Source organism: Rhynchophorus ferrugineus, unplaced genomic scaffold, assembly GCF_030347505.1.
Source record: "Rhynchophorus ferrugineus isolate W39M unplaced genomic scaffold, kcgeb_rfMv2 rfM2, whole genome shotgun sequence".
Lineage (NCBI taxonomy): Eukaryota > Metazoa > Arthropoda > Insecta > Coleoptera > Curculionidae > Rhynchophorus > Rhynchophorus ferrugineus.
In genome coordinates, this window is record NW_027472581.1 from 82777434 (window position 1) to 82795889 (window position 18456).

An 18456-nucleotide genomic window follows, 5' to 3' on the forward strand; every position below is an offset into this window, starting at 1 on the left:
TATTGTAAAATTAACCTTTATTGAAAAAAGTAATCAACACGGTCGTACCGGCGCCCCTCTCTCTACATAATATAAAACTGTATATACAAATGCCAGTTTACACCGTCAGTCGGGCGTCGGCACTACATTACCTCCTACACAATTACCACACGGCAAAACTAATTGGGGGAAAATGACGAAATTCAAAATAAAGATAAACGAACCGCATATATATATCTATCATATGTATAATATATATATTTATTATATATCTGTATACATACATATATATAAGTGTATATATATATTATATATAAACTCCAGGACAAATTGCTAGTACAATCCACTGCTTTTAATTGTTATTACCGCTGCTTGCGTCTGATTTCACTTTGATCCGCACCTCAGTGAGCGTCCCCATTGAGTACCCGCTCACTGGCTACGTTTTTGGGTTGGCTATAAACAATCGATGCGTCAGTCGTCAACTGAGATATGGAACAATAAAATCTTCGACGGAGGTGACTTCCTTCGGTCGAATTGACTTCGGACACACTTCCTGAGGTATATACATACATTTTTCCGAACAAGACCGCATATTCATGTACACTCGCCCACGTACGGGTTCACGCCGAATTACGTTCGAGCTATAAAAACACTACGTTTAAAATCGAAGCATCATCCATTTTAACGGAGGATTGAAATTTTCGGTATCGTCGAAAGGAGATAGAGAGAGTGAGAAGGGAAGAAAGTGAAAATAAAAAACAACAAAAAAAACGGAACGGTTAACGAACTGTCCGTCATCTCGCTCGTTCGTGTCCATGAGGAAAACTGTACGCGCGGTTCGCCGTTGCCAAAGCCGGAGGTCGTGGCCGACTCTTAGGCCCTCGATCAGTTGGTGCCGAAGTCGTGATCGCAGAGGTGGTTGGTCTGGGCCTGGTCCGTCCGTAGGTAGCTGTCCAAGGCGGGTGCGAAGGCCAGCGCGTAGGGGTACCGTGCGTGGCAGCGTAGCATGAAACCCTCCACCGTCTCTTCGGGACAGGTGCCGAAATCGCCGCCTCGCAAGGACTTAAGAATATCTGTACAAGTCTGTAACAAATAATAGTGAAGGTTATGAAGGTTCAGTAATATTATTAGGTGTTCGAACTCATTCATAACCCATTAACAATCTATTACGCGCAAAACAGTTGTCGTCCATTTTATTTGTTTAAAAGTAGATAAACATAATTCATTATATATATGGTATTTGGGTAAATGTTTTGCAGTGGGTTTGTGATGTGTCCAAAGTGATTTTAATTTGCAGACAAAGAACTACTCTTCGAAATGGAATTTAAAACGCCGAGGTATTGAGAGACATTATTGGATCTGTAACCTGTTGGCAAAAAGGAAGGAATTTTGCATCAGCGCTGAAAATGGATATAACAACAATCCCAACAAACCATAGATGGTGAAATAAATCAATATGAATGTTTGGTATCATCAGAAGGGTGTAATCAATTATAAATTCTTAAAAACCAATGACTAAAAGCTGTTACAGATCAGAGGAAAGAAAAAAAATAGATTGACTAATTCTGGATGGGAATCATTACTGATTGTATTCAGGTTGGGAACTTACTTAACATAGAGCGGAGTCATGTAAATAAAATACATCATGTGCAATCCAGGAAAAAATATCAGAAAAATGGAGGCTACGAAAGAAATGACAACAGGTAAGAACTTAAGTAAAAAGAGTAAGTAAAAAATAAAGGAAATCCAATAATGCATTAAAATAACTGAAAGAATTGATCCAAAATCAACAAAACCAAGCAATTTAAAAACACTTGAACCCTGTGACACAAAAAGGGAAATCTGACACCAAGTGAGGCTAAAGATTGTTCACTATCAATGAAATAATGAAAAAGCTCAAAAGGCTGCAGCAGAATAACCTACAAGTGTCTGGAATCTTACTGTAGGGTACTGCTAGCAAGTCTAAAGTAGCCATCATACAACGGTTCCAAAGCAAAGTGTTGCGTCCCATTGTCAATACTAGGTCTATGTCATACTATGGCTCCAACAAAGTGATGCAATGCGATATCCCTTTAGAACCCATAATGAGTGTTATTCAAAATGTTTGTGTTAAGTACTCTAAAAGAGAGTTATGCACCTCAATGTACTTGCTAATCAGCTAAATTGTGCGACGAGGTAGTAAAGTGCGCAGACTAAAACGATTAGCATCATCTGATCTGTTTGTAGGACATATATAGACATGACTTATTGAAGTGATTTTCTATATGTCATCTACATATTACAATCATAAGAAATGCTTATTACCCATTGGGTAGATTGTTGAACCACTAAAGGTTATAATATTTACAAAATGTAAATAAAAAGATTTACCAAATGGGTAATAATATACAATGTTGAAATATTACAGCAAGGGAAACAGAAAAAGATAAGATTTTAAAAGTTCTCCCAGCAGCAGCAACTTTCCTGTTTCTTCAGATATGTCTGTTTTAAATGCTTTCAATTTAATTTTATATATAATTTCTTTTTGTAGCAAAAGCTACAAAATAATTCTTCACCTTCATGCAAAATAATTTATAAAGAAATGTATATTTTATTGAAATTTTTGTGCTTGTGTGTGAAAAATGACACTAAATAGTAACAACTTACTTCAATATCTACATCAGTGTAATTATTGTCTATCCCAGTAACCAGACTAACGGCCTCTTGTTGGCTATTTGAGTCCAGCAAATGCATCACCCTGGCACATTCTAAAGTGGCTTTCAAACTGTTCTTATTCCTTTCTAGAAAGTCTGTGTTTAGCGCCTTGGCTTCTTTGGTGATAAGTAGCGATTTGGTTTCGGACGTTATCTACGGATAATTACTCTTAGCACCACTGTCTGAAAATCTCTAAAAAAATAACTTACCACTTCCGTAACCGCTGGGTCGAAAGTGGCTTTGTTTTCCTTAACCACTTGAAGGAAGCGTATCAAACAGCCGTGCAACTTCGGATGCGTCGGATTGATGCGATGCGCACGCTTAATCGACTGCAACATCAGCAGCACCTTTCCTACAAATTGTTATGAATTAAATAAAATGGACAATTTTACATATGGTACACTAACGTTTCCTATAGTACACTTCAAAGGCCATTAGATGCGTTTCCACGCAGTCCGTCGCTAACGTCTGTAAAGGTTGAAGGAACTTGATGGCTTGTTCTAGTGGGTCTTCTACCTACATAAACAGAAAAGATACAGGTATTTGATACAGATATGTAACTTTATACAGTCTGTGATTTTACCGCCTATGCCAATTTGAGAACTCAATTGATATCAATAGAAATTATTCAATTCTTCAAGTGGATTCATGGGGGTTAAAACCCAGAGGGTTCAAGCCACCCTCGTTAAAATCATACAATTGGCTAGATGAATATTTTTGAAAAACTACTTTATGACAATGCTATGTATTTAAATTATCCGAAGTAAAAGTTATTTCTACAAAAAATCGATTTGCAATAAAAATTGACGTTTAAAATAGTGAAATCTTAAGTGCTTGCTAAAACGCCCCAAATCTGCGGGTGGCGTAGTTGTTTTGGTCGCACTGGAGAATTTGTATGGGCACATGTCTTATTTATGCATTATTGTAATCATTTTGTTTTATAATTAGACATTATATCGTATATCGATGGCTTTGGAATCATAATGTAATGTATCTTCATTTCATGGCCGAAAATTCTTGCAAGGTGGGAACCAGCGAGTATAGTTTGCATATCGGTAATTTATTCACAGCAATAAGATCATTGTAATGTAAGTATTTACTATTTTAAGTACCTTTAATTATGAGTATAGTAAGTATAATTAACATAATACATAAGTCAATAATATTGTTGATAATGTATGAGGTTAGGTCTCAATTGTTTTGTTAATTGTGCATATGATTTTGTTCTCTTTTCGATTGCCAAATAATATGGAAAATTATATTTAATATATGGTGGGTTTAGCCCTACAAGTATGCATAAAACCAGTATATGTTCCTTCTGTATAGTTCAAGATTCGATTGTCAACTAGATAGAACACAATGGGATTCTAATTGAACTCACTGAACATTTAGTGTTGTTCACTACTGAACGACCATATGTTCTCAAATTACAAAAAAAAACTGTTAATTAAATTCAAGCCAAATTCAGCAACAAGTGGTTAGATTACACAAAGCCAATATTACATATCTGGTTTCTTGTACATCAAATAGTTTGATGAGCTATACTTCACCAGAGGTAACTGATATTTGATTTAATAGATATATAAGGTTCAAAAAAATATTGTCACTGAAGTCAATTAAAGTAAAACTCAGCAGAGAAATAATTTAAGAATTCATGGAATTTAATATGTTAAAGTATGTCTAAACAAATATTTTGTAAAGTACTTTTCAAATTACTTATTACAGTCATTTAGCCTATTGCTACAGGAATCAAATTCCCTCCAAACCAAACTCCAAGCCATAACTGTCATAACATCAATAATGACAGTATTGTATTGTGAATTGATATCATGCCATCAGATTTCTTTTAACAAAATCAAAATAGTACAAAAGACATTCATTATTACGAGTTATCTCAATGGTCATTTATATATTTTCAATATCTATGTGTAAAGTCTGGTTGACAGGGGCAGGTACTCAAGTAAAATGTCTCAATTTGTTCCCTGATTAAACTGATTCACTCACACAATATACTCTCATTCAATCTGATAATTATAAACTAAAATTTTCGAATAAAAAAGAAGTTTAAAAAAGGGTAATTTTTTCGGAATTAATTAGCGCTGCATTCTGTAATATTATAACCAGCCAGATTCCACGTACCATTGATACCTAATTATTAAAATATGTTTTGGTGAAGGTGCCATTCAATATATTATAATACCAAAAATGGCGAAGGTGCCAGATCTCTGAAAACTATTAATTCTAGGCAATAGTTACAAAAATAGTACATAGTAGTTACAGCAACAGTACCAAACATCTACGTTTACATTACATACCAGTTATACCTACCCTCGCTAATTTATCGGGAATTAACTCATCCAACTGAGGAGCGTCAGCTTCAACATCGCCCTGCTGCCGTGACTTGTGGTGCTGATCTCGCTTCACTTGGGCTTCCCTCGCTTGAGCACTCTCCTGTTCCGCCTTCCTCTTGGCTTTTCGCTGCTTGTTGCGCAACTTCTTGAGTTCCGAAGGGGCCAGATTTTCTGCAACAACCATCACAACGTCAATGCTGCGAATACAAGTTATAAAATGTAGAGTGCAAATCAAGAAGATATGCCCGTTTAATCTATTGCTCAGTCTAATAAGTAATTAATTAGTACGTTTTCTATTGCACATGAATGACGTAAAAGTACAGCTTAGGGCAACCAAAGCTCGAAACCATAATGGGAGACCAAAAGGGAGTCTACCATCAAGAACATATTATTACGGTTACAAAACAATCTCCTGAACGAAAATACGTTCAAATTGTTTGTCAACTGTTCTTACACAACCGCAGTGACTGTAAAATTGAATTATCTACCAGGATCGATCAAAACACATTTCATTTATAAACTCAGTTTTTCGTTGACCATTTCAAATTGTTACTTATTCAGATTATTTTAGTATATATAAATTTGAATAGTTGTATACAAAATATAAAATGTCATTAAAATATAAAAGATATATAAAGGACATAAAAATGTAATTGCTTCAGTAAAATAAATAGTATGTAGAGAAACACAATATGTAGACATTGCACAGCAAAAAGTATCATAATAAATATTCATACAACTTTATAAATTATTCATATGTATATATAAAATTATCTATATTACCTAATAAGTTATGCCAAGTAAGGCTAATAATCCAATAGATCAAAGTGCTGTATAAATGACAAAATTGTGTATGCATATATTTGATACAAAAATTATATTTGATATATTATATAAGTAATTTTTTTGTTGTAATTAAAACACCTCGGTCTAATGATTAAAGCTTATATTACTCAAGGCGGTTTGATTTATAAATTTCTGCATTTTTAAAGAACTTTAAGTGCAGAATTACTTAGTTTTGAAACAAACTAAAAGATTTTTTAAAATTTGAAGCTCTATTGTGAAAAATTGATACAATGCAATTTATTTAAAATAATGTCCATTAATACCTGCAATTTTTTTCCATCTTTCAGACAATTCACGGATTCCATCTCAAATAATGATATAACTTTTGAAGCTATTCACGAATTGATCCATTTTTTTGTGTTTTTATAAGAAGTGAAGCGCTGCTCGGACAGGTTACTACTCATATGTCGGAACAACTAGTATTCAGAAGGATCAAAGTCTGGAGAGGACGGTGGATGGGGTAGTACTTCCCATTTTAATGTTACCAAGTATGTTTACACCAGTTTTGAAACATGTGATCGAGCTTTGTCATGATGAAGAGTAACATTGTCATGCATCAATTATAGTCGATAGCGATCGCCATTTGTCTTCGGTGTCAATGCACCCTATGCGATTTAATACAAGGTAACACAATCTGCTGTAAATCCTTTAAAATTAGTTTATACGCCTGATAATAATAAATTAATTTATCCATACACACTTTTACAGTGAAACAGACAGAGAAAAAATATATATACTAAAAATATATAAGTAGATTGTCCAGAAAATTATTTCGGTTTTGTACTTTTTAAGTAAAATTATCCTAAACTAATAGTTCTTTAAAGTTGTGTATATTTTGTTACAAGTTTTCTCAGTAGTATGTTTTCTGACTTAGTTTATTTTAGTTATGGCTGCGATATGTGTAAATTTTAATCGAGTTTATAATTGATGTGTGTTGCAATATTAGTAGCATTAATTAGTACAATAGTTCACTCGTTCTCAATATTATAGCTTAAGGGTCTATTTATAGCTAGGCTCTCTGATCAATATACCATAGATTTCAATGTATTATCGGTTCGGTGTCAGTTTCAAGGATAGAAACTGAAGGAAAATTTGAATAGCGGTATATAATATAATAAAATTCTCAAAAGAAACATTTATTATATGTTAAAGAGCGTTTTGTTTGGTGATCACATCCTGTCCGATATTAAGGTGATTTATGACTGTCGAAAACCGAACCTCTTTTCGGTCTTCGAACGAGACGTCCGTTACACCTTCGGCACACGCCCGAATTCTTGCCAAACTCCCCCGCCCCCTCCGATCGAATCCGATGCCTTATTCTTTCTACTCTTCAGCAACAACAACGGTAACATAAAAAATACATAGATATAACCGGCATAGATCGATTGCAATGCGGAAGCATTCTTCGCTTGAAAATGTACTAGCTAGAAAAATTATTTCGTAAATTTTTTTACATGTTTAAAAATGTAATCCACAAGCCTAGAAATTTCAAAAAAACTATATTTTGTCATATTTTCAAAGCCCTTAATAGTTTCTTTTTTAATTTCAAATTATTACAGCTAGCGAAGAGATATATCTGTTTTAGTGACGTGGCATTCAAAAACGAAATTTTAAGCGCATTTTTCTCGAAAATACTCTTTTCGAGTCGATTGATATATCTCGAATTCCCCTGAACCTATTTACTTAAGATTTGGTGTGTATTAAAATAAAATTATAACAAAATTTAGATTTTTACTACTTTTAAAAAATTCGGAAATGTTAAAATTTGATTTTTTTTACTTTGATACGATATTTAAATAGGATGTATATTATTTTTTCATATATCTATTATCTATTTATATATATTTAGTATCGTTATACATTTTGTATCCAAAGGAAACTAACCCTTTTACTGAGAGGGAAATCTGTGTAACATTGAAGACAGCGACTTTTATTAGTATAACAATGTGTCTCTTTTCCGGATTTGATTTTAGACCAAAGTTCTTGGCCAACAAGCTTAAAATTGAGTTGTTATATTAGGATGTACCAAAATTCATACTGAAAGTTATTTTGATACAAAACACTGTTTTTTCTTAATAATGTTAATTGTTGTGGAATGGCATATCAACGAAACAATTTCTATAACTTTACTGCTTTGTGCAGTATTTTGTTTTATTGAAATTTATTATTATTTTGCATAAATACTGAGGAACGTAGAGTTAAATTTTTAACAGGTCAACTGAAAAACCCCCGGCCTATCATAGTAAAACACATTTTTATGGGAAAATTAGTTTTTTTTATTCAACATAATTCCCTTCAAGGCTGATACACTAATTATAGCGGCCCTCCAACTTTTTGATACCATTTTGGAAGCAATTCGAAGCCCAATGCATTCATGCATTTTTGCCATCGTTTTCACTGACTTGTGACACAGTGCATTGTCTTGGTGAAGCAGCACCTTCTTTTCTCTCGTTTCTTTCATCTTCAAATGCGACCGTTTTTCGGCGATGTCGACTTTCAAACGGTCCAATAATGCTATGTAATAGTCGCTTTTGATGGTCATTTCTTTTTCAAAGTAGTCAATGAAAATTATACCATGCGTATCCAAAAACACAGACGCCATAACCTTGCCAGCCGACTGTTGCGTTTTCCCATGCCTTGAAGAGGGTTCATCGTGTGCAGTCCACTCGGATGACTGTCGATTGGACTTCGGAGTGAAACGATGGAGTCAGGTTTCATCCATTGTTACATATCGATGCAAAAACTCGGATTTATTACGCTTGATCATCTTCAAACACTGCTCCGAATCATCAACTCGTCGTTGTTTTTGGTCAAAATTGAGCTCGCGCGGCACCCACTTTGCACAGAGTTTTCTCATACCTAAATATTCGTGAATAATATGATGTCACGTTCAGTTGATATCTTTAGAGTGTCTTCTATTTCATTCAGTTTCAATTTACGGCTATTCAAAATAATTTTGTGGATTTTTTAAATGTTTTCGTCAGTAACAACCTCTTTTGAGAGTCCACTGCGTTCACCGTCTTCGGTGCTCATTTCACCACGTCTAAACTTAGCATACCAATCCTTGATGGTTGATTTTCCTGGGACAGTGTCCGGAAACTCGACCTCAAGACAAGTTTTTACTTCAACTGTATTTTTCCCTTCAAAAAGCAATATTTTATCATCACGCGAAATTCCTTTTTATCAATTTTTTTCACAATAACAAAAGTTGCTTCACTTAAAATATTATAATTCACAAACGAATGATCCGATAGCTGTCAAATTTATACACGCATCTTTTGAAGGTAAGGGCTAACTAAAAAATATAAATTTAATTCCAGTAGCGCCATGTATGTGTCAGGACGGGGATTTCAATTGACCTGTTATTATATTTTAGTCTTAGGTATTTGGCATTAAGCATATCGACTGGCCAGTGATTCAGAATTCAGTGAACTCAGAAGATACTGGACGATCTCATCCCACCTGGTTGTTGGCGTTGTTTCTTGTCGAATTTTAAACTAATACATGTTTAGGGACATTCACAATTGCCGTTACAGATATAACATATAAATACATACATGCCCTGGTGGGATTTGAGCCTGCGACTATCACAGCATGTTCGTGAATGGTAGAGTAAATAGATATTATATCCCATGATCTGGAACACCAATTCCGATTATCAAAATATAAAATTAAATGATCAGAAGATGATTCTTGGAATTATGCAAGTTTATCAGGATGTATGATGTAGTATCATTTTCTAGAAACCATATGTTGTTTACATCCATGATTTTAACTTTTTTATTGTCAGAAATAACATTAGAATTTAAATTAACAAAACTCCCGTATCATGTTGCAATAGCAAATTATTTTAACTACAATTTTTATACGTTGAGGATGAATTTATTTCTTAGACATTGCATCTAGCCATAAAAGCATCAAGATGAAAATGTCCATCATCGTTAAACAATTAAGTCTTTTCGTCGTGTGTGCTCAATAAGCTTCAGTTTTTGACCCACATGAAATTATCATCAACCCTGATAAGGATGAAGATGCCTAAAAATACGCCGAAAAGTGCTTCCCAATATGTCCAAAAAATTCGTCACTACAGTATCAAATTAATGTTTCGGGATATTTTATGATGTATTGTTCTCAATGATTTATTGAAGAACGTCCAAAGTGTCTAAGATCAAGTCGAATCACACACTTTGTATTTTTAACCAACTTCTTTACAGATTACAATTCTGGCCATTATTTCAACCACATTTTGTAAAAAAAAATTCTGAACCATAGTTGCCAAATCTAGTTAAAACTGCCCTGGACTTATCATATGTATATTGTTTTTTTGATGATGGTTTCCTTTTTGGGGATAACTTGATGAATATATTACTTGTCAGTAGATTGTAACTTTGAATTTCCTTGTCGTTCAGGCCGTGTGTGACTATTCTGATGATTTCAGATAGAGTTATTAGTTTAATTACATGTTTGTCATTCGAAGTAGGTGGAAGTATTTATATTAAATATCTTACCATCTGACACAATAAAGAAACTTGGAAGAAACTTATATTTTTAAACAATTTGGGCTCAAATCTATTAGCTTATCAGACGTAAATAAATCAATTGATAGATCCTTTTGCATTTCAACTGAAAGTAATACAGTTCAATTGTAACAGATCAATTGAAAGGTCCCCGGCCTACCATAGTAAAACACATTTTTTTTTGGCAAAATTAGTTTTATTATTCAACATAATTATCTTCAAGGGTGATACACTGATTATAGTGACCCTCCAACTTGCTTCAAAATAGGCCCCAGTTTCGGCGATGAGGAAGCAATTCGAAGCCCAATTCGTGGATTTTTGCCATCGCTTTCACTGACTTGTGATACTGTGCATTGTCTTGGTGAAGCAGTACTTTGCTTTTCAGCTCTTTCTTCAAATGCGGCCGTTTTCGTCCTTCAAACGGTCCAATAACGCTATGTAATAGTCGCTGTTGATGGTCATTTCTTTTTCAAGGTAGTCAATGAAAATTATACCATGTGCATCCCAAAACATAGACGCCATAACCTTGCCAGCCGACTGTTGCGTTTTCCCATGCTTTGAAGCGGGTTCATCGCGTGCAGTCTACCCGAATGACTGTCGATTGGACTTCGGAGTGAAACGATGGAGTCATGTTTCATCCATTGTCACATACGGAAGCAAAAACTTTATTACACTTGATCATCCTCAAACACTGCTCCGAATTATCAACTCGTTGTTTTTGGTAAAAAGTGAGCTCGCGCGGCACCCACTTTGCGCAGATTTTTTCATACCCAAATATTCGTGAATGATATGATGTACACGTTCAGTTGATATCTTTAGAGTGTCTGATATTTCATTCAATTTGAATTAACGGTCATTCAAAATCATTTTGTGGATTTTTTTAATGTTTTCGTCGACAACAACCTCTTTTGGGCGTCCACTACGTTCACCGTGTTCGGTGCTCATTTCATCACGTCTAAACTTAGCATACCAATCTTTGATGATTAATTTTCTTGGAGTAGTGTCCGGAAACTCAGCGTCAAACCAAGTTCTTGCTTCAACTGAATTTTTTCCCTTTCCCTGTATTTTATCATAAATACCTTTTTCAATAAATTTTAAATGTTCCAAAATAGTACACCCTATATATGACCATCTATAATACCACTTCAGTGAAATTGTAGACATTAAATTCTGATACAAGACGGGGAAGATAATTATCGATAATAATTTGATGCAGATTAAAATGGAGGAATAATTATTGTTATCCGTACCACAGCTTCCGAATCATACACAGGCCTCTGTCGAGGAAGAAGTGGCCGAAGTAGTTCAACTAATACGTACATAAACTAATTAATATTTATTAATTATATAACATTCGTTTCAGATATGTAAGCATAATAACAATGCTGAAATTACACAGGAAAAAAACAACGTCAATGTTTAATGCCATTATTTCAGTTTTCCTTGATCCGCAACAGGATATGTTACGGCAACGACAAACGCAACAAAGAAAATTAACATCGGAGCCGAATAAAATCGCGTTCGTTCGTTACAATTATTACACTATTAGTTATTAATGAAAATCGGTCTACGCCTTCAGCGAATAACATTAAAGCTGCTTGTATAGGGTGGGCCATCTGTTGGTGCTTGTTTAATTGGATGTTTCCCAAAAAATATCTCTAAATGTTTTTTAAGCGATTGTTGCTGCGAGGGAATTAGAAAAAGTCACTGGGTGCCTAATCGGGACAATACGACGTGTACTTTTATTTATTTTAATTTTTGTGTGAGAGTATTGATGGAGAATAAATCGATTATTCTTTGGAATTTCGCCAAATATTTAACTTGGTAAACCAATGGTGACACCATTACAAGGCCTATAATGCCGAAAGCGGGATACATTTTTAACGTTTCCTAGCCTTTTAAAATAATTTGTCAGATTATACATCATAATAGACGAAAAGCAGAGCAGATTAGACCCAAAATCAAATAGACTGGTTTATCAGTCTGTTATAACGCCTATTTTGACTTATGGGGTTGCACTAAAACATCAAACCAACGATGCCAAACAAAATTCTTACGAATTATTATTAATTATTTATTATTAATGCTTATTACAAATTAAAAATATTGTTGATTCTTTATTGATCGATTTCAGCACTAATAAGATAGGTGTGTTGTTTAAGGACATCAAATGCTTATGGATGATGACAGATCTTTCACCAAACGAAATAAAAGCCTATAGACCTATATCACTGCTGTCCGTAATATCTAAGGTTTTTGAAAAACTTCTGTTGAAAATAATAAAATCGATCATAGAGAAAAAAACTTAATACCAACACACCAGTTTCGGTTTATTAACAAGCAGTCAACAGTTGACCAGGTCCACAGAATAACAGATGTTATTGAAAAAGCCTACGAAAGTAAAACAGTATGCTCAGCTATATTCTTAGATGTAGCACAAGCTTTCGATAAGGTTTGGCATGAAGGCCTTGTTCATAAACTACAAAAAATGCTACCAAAACAACACACCGAACTATCAAAATCATACATTACAACCAGAATGTTTAGAGCAAGAAGAAGAAAAGAAGCTAAAGCAGGGGTATCACAAGGAGGTGTACTGGGACCATTGCTTTATCTACTTTATACTTGTGATATACCACAAATGGAAAATATCACGATGGCTACATTTGCTGATGATACTGCGATTATAGCTGTCGGAGACAATAGTGAAGAAGCCTCACGAAAATTACAACAGGCAAGTGACAATATAAATAATTGGACACAAGCTTGGAAAATGAGAATTAATGAAAGTAAATCTGTACATGTGCAGTTCACCTACAAACATACCGTACAAGCACCAATTAAATAATACTATCATTCCGTATAGCAACAACATATTGAAATCTATATGGACATACGGAGTTCAATTATGGGGATGTTCTGCAAAGAGTAACATAAATAAAATTTTTCAGAACAAAGTCCTGAGAGGTATTGTGGGTGCACCCAAATACTATAGGACTGATTTCCTACATCGATACCTTCAGATACCCACAGTCAGTCAAGAAATCAAGAGAATTGCAAGGGGGCATGAGGGAAGACTCCATTCTCATGAGAATATTGAAATATTGCAGCTTTTGGATACCACCAGAACAGGACACAGACTCAAAAGAATCAAATCATCTGATCTTGTGTAGTGTTATGTAGTGAGGTGCATATATTAAAATATACTGCAGTGACATTTATAAACATTATTTCACCAGATACTGAGGTCGGGCCGATGGGTCCTCCTAGTTATATATCTAGTTTGAAGTTATCATAAAGACAAATTGTAGATTAGACGGAAACGACTAGTAACAATATATTAATTAAATAATAATATATAAAAAAAGATAGATCTTGAAGTAAACTGTACTAAACATATAAAAGTATGATTCTAAAGTGCTATTTGGCTATACTCTTCAAATATGTCGTAATTTGATCATATTTAGTGACATTAATCGAGTATTAAATATTGAGTAAAGCTCATTTGTTCATTCTAAAAACTAGTATATCAAGTAAATAAAAGTAGTATTCTTCGAAAAAATACTGGTCAATTAAGATGATAATTGTTACCATGACAATCTGTAAATCAACCTCAAATGCCTCTAATTTTCTGTTTCCATTGGAGCCTCGAAATAAAAAAAATACATAACACACTATCTCAAAAAAAGACATGTAAACGTAGAAATTTGAAGTCGATCCGTACACTATTTTCGGAGTTTTGTGGACACAAACATACGGTAGTCGCTATTCTAGAAGTTGAATTCAGCAATTATTCTGAAGATTGCTATTGTAAAAGTATAAAAGGAAAAATAAATTTGGAGTAATAATCCGAGTATTCTATTAAAAATGTTATTATATTTTGATCGCAGTAGTAATAATTAGGGAGACTGGATGGGAGCAGATTGAAAATAGCTAATGAAACTAGACCAGAGATAACTCTATTAATCCATCTTTCCAACATTATTCCACAATAAAATATTTTTAACAAAAAAATTGAACCGAATTCAAAAAATAAATAAGGAACTCACTAAAAAGAAAAAAATAATGAACTTTAACGCAAAAAAAAATTTATTTTTTAAAATAAAATATGTAAAATAAACAAAAAACGTATTTAACTATCTACTACACGCATTTGATATTCTACTACATACACACGATTTAGCTTAATACCTACCTAAATCTATTTTATTTTTAGTTATTTAATCAAGTATTACAATGGATAGCCCAAGTAAAAGTACGTATGAGGAAAAATGGGAATACAGAAACAATGATTGATGAAAATAAGGAACGTTTCAGGTCCTGGGGTTCGCTACGTCCTTTAGGTAATTTTGATGTTCCAATCAAACTAGAACAAAAAAATTGCTGCCCTGTTGGGAATCAAATCCGCGACCTCCGCGTCGTGAGCTCAATGTTCTAACCATTACACCACAGAAACAGTTATCTACAATGTTTCTACGATGTCTCATATGATATGGCTGGTGTTTAAAAAGCAAACTGACTGACTTTTACAATGAAATACTTCCGATTTTCCATCACATCAGTTCAGCAATAACATATATATATATATATATATATATATATATATATATATATATATACATAATTTTTTTTTGAAGTCGGTTAAAAATTAGGAAGAGTGGATGGAGTAGAGTGAAACTAAAGCAGAGGTAACTCTATTACAATACATCATTTCAATATTATTCCACAATAAAATGACTTAAGTTATTAATTTTAGTGAGGCATTTGTGGTAACATCTGCTATTACCGAAACACCCTATATTTATATATCGATCGTTAGGAAAATCGTAGATTTAATACGTCTAATAACAATAAACAATGTTCTGCAATAGCCTTAACATAACAAAAAGAACAGTTGGCTATTGACTATTTGAACAATACATCTAATAATATTGAGTTTTACGACGTACCTCTACCAATTCAAAAGGAGAAATTTTATCATTCTATATATTTGAAATCTTTAGATATCGAGTTGCAGTGGCAGCGAGGCCCTACTTTCAATATTTTCAAAACAATGAGGTGGAATTTCGCGTATTGAATAAACGTTGTATTTTTTATCATAAAAAGTGGTGATTACGTCAGAAAATTAACAAGCATGATGGATTTGTTGACAATAACAGGTCAATTGAAAAGCCCCCGACCTGACACATAGATAGCATTACCAGAATTAAATCCATATGTCTTTCAGTTAGTCCTAACCCTCAAAAGATGCGTGTATAAATTTGACAGCTGTCGGATCATTAGTTTGTGAATAATAGCATTTTGACTGAAGCAACTAGTGTTATTTTGAAAAAAAATGGATAAAAAAGAATTTAGCGTGTTGTTGATAAAATATTGCTTTTTGAAGGGAAAAAAATACAGTTGAAGTAAAAACTTGGCCTGATGCCGAGTTTCCGGACACTGCCCCTGAAAATCAACCATCAAAGATTAGTATGCTAAGTTTAGATGTGGCGAAATGAGCACCGAAGACGGTGAGCGCAGTGGATGCCCAAAAGAGGTTGTTACCGACGAAAACATTAAAAAATCCACAAAATGATTTTGAATGATCGTAAATTGAAATTAAATTAATTAGCAGACACTAAAGATATCAACTGAACGTGTACATCATATGATTCACGAATATCTGGGTATGAGAATGCTCCGTGCAAAGCTCACTTTTGATCAAAAACAACGACGAGTTAATTATTCAGAGCAATGTTTGAAGATGATCAAGCAAAATAAACTCGAGGTTTTGCGTCGATATGGGACAATGGATGATGTTTGAAGGACGAAATCGCCGAAAAACGGCCGCATTTGAAGAAAAAGAAGGTGCTGCTTCACCAAGACAATGCACCGTGGCACAAGTCAGTGAAAACGATGACAAAAATCCATCCATCCACCGTATTCGCCAGATCTGGCCTCAGCGACTATTTTCTGTTCTCAGATCTCAAAAGAATGGTGGCTGAGAAGAAATGTTCGTCGAATGAAGGGGTGATCGCTAAAACTGAGGCCTACTTTAAAGCAAAGGACAAATCGTACCACAAAAAAATTGGAGATTTGCTATAATCAGTGTATCACCCTTGAAGGGAATTATGTTGAATAAAAAAAATAATTTTTCCAAAAAAATGAGTTTTATTATGGTAGGCTGGGGACTTTTACGGGGAATAATACCTGACATTTTATATGTGAGAATATACAAAAAAAAACTAATCGGAGGATTTAATTTCAATAATAATGGCTAAAATATAAACAAACATCTGTTTAGAGTTATAAATCCGAAATATCCTTGCAAAATGATTTAGTTCAAAGATAATTCAGTTCAATAACAGTCCACTCGAATTTATTCTCTTCGATAATGACATCTGGCCCCGTATGAATTATCGCTTCTTTTATTACCATCACACTTCCTTGGTCATCTGGGTGTGTGTCACGGTACGGCGTATAACACGTATCAGAACAGAAGTTCGCGTTTTCTATCGAGGTTTAATTTTAATACGGTCATAAATTTTTTAAGCGTTTCTCCCAGTGGTAAAGCGTTCGCTGTGCAATAAAACGGGCTTATTTCCTTATTTTTCTTCGAACATTCGTAATGGATTCGAACGCGCCCAGTTTGGTTTCTTCTCGTGCACGACATAGTCAAGGATATCTGAAAATTCCTGCAGTATTAATGGTTTTCTAACACATCGACTGGAACGTCCACATATAGACTGATAAATTGAAGACTTTCTTGAGCAAATTTCAGTGTGTTCCTCAACTGATACTTTATCATCTTATTATTTAAACACATCGTTCTTGAGATATTGTTAAAATGTCTTTTCCTAGGTTGGTACACTTATTAATTATTACCAGGAACTAACATGCGTTTTCAAAAACAGAAACCTATGCGTTTCTCTTGCACTTAGGACTGTCGTAGTATAATCTATCCAAAGCTGCTGTGAACATACGTCATCAATATGTTTAATGTATTGCCTGGCGTAATTTGTAAATACGTTTCAGAATCAGACAATATTTTCCTTCTCATTTTATTCTAATTAAAAAGAGACAGAACGCTGCATGATTAGTTCGAACACGTAAACGAATGATCCTGTCAAAGTCGTCCGGTTGTCAGACGCATGCAAAATTCTTGAAAGCAATAGTGATTAAGAGGTTATAACTCTAACCTATAAACTATTGAGGCTGTATAATTAATTGTAGTTTTTACATGTACTATAATATTAAAACAACTTATATTTGATAACATTTTTGTTCAATTACTTTATTTGGACTAGAATTTTGCTGTATGTCAAAGCCAAACTGAACTAAAACTCAGAGTTGATGCGGCAACATTGCGACGTTTTCATGTCACAAATTTAGATGCTGTATTTACAAAATAACTTTGAACGGACTATAGTCTTCAAGTAAAAATATTTCTAAAAATTTTGTTTTTAAAGCGTCGAGTTAGTATAGAACACCATGTTAGACAAAAAGCAAAACACATTAGAACCAAAATAAAACAACTATACTGGTTAGTCGGAAGATACTCTCAACTTGATCTAAAATCAAAGAGGGTGATCAAAGACAATCATAAAGCCCATTTGGACATACGGGGTGTAAATATGGGGTTGCACTAAAAATTCAAATCAACTAGTCATCCAACGCTGTCAAAACAAGGTCCTTTGATTGATTACCAATGCCTATCACTACGTAACCAACGAAGAACTGCACGATGATGACCTAAGATGGAAACAATACAAATGTTGGACAGCGCGCAGGACGTCAGGAGATTGAAGCGAACCAAACCATACGAACTTATATAAAGTGTATACCTTTAGTGTAAACTATAGCTATAAGTTATTATAATTTTATAATTGAAGAGTACATATTGATGTATTTTCTCACATTCGTCTTGCTTGTGAATTAATACAAGTACAAATAAAATGTAGTAATAAATTAATTTATAATTAAAATTTTACTAAGCGTATCTAATAAAGATGTTATAATAAAAAGTTAGTATAGGCCCTTAATGCGGTTTAAATCCTTATTAATATGAGTGCTCGCTCTAGTCCACAATA

General features: G+C 33.9%; 1 protein-coding gene across 1 annotated transcript in view; it reads right to left on the reverse strand.

Annotated features, from left to right (window-relative positions):
• Naa15-16 (N-alpha-acetyltransferase 15/16) overlaps positions 1-18456 on the reverse strand; it is an 81820-nt gene continuing 63364 nt past the window's right edge. Inside the window, exons 11-15 of the mRNA XM_076396643.1 lie at positions 4998-5195; positions 3081-3185; positions 2883-3025; positions 2626-2826; positions 1-1062 (exon numbers count right to left, since the gene is read on the reverse strand). Of these exons, the coding sequence (XP_076252758.1) occupies positions 865-1062; positions 2626-2826; positions 2883-3025; positions 3081-3185; positions 4998-5195 (845 nt within the window). The 3' untranslated portion in view covers positions 1-864. The remainder of the gene's footprint in view (positions 1063-2625; positions 2827-2882; positions 3026-3080; positions 3186-4997; positions 5196-18456) is intronic.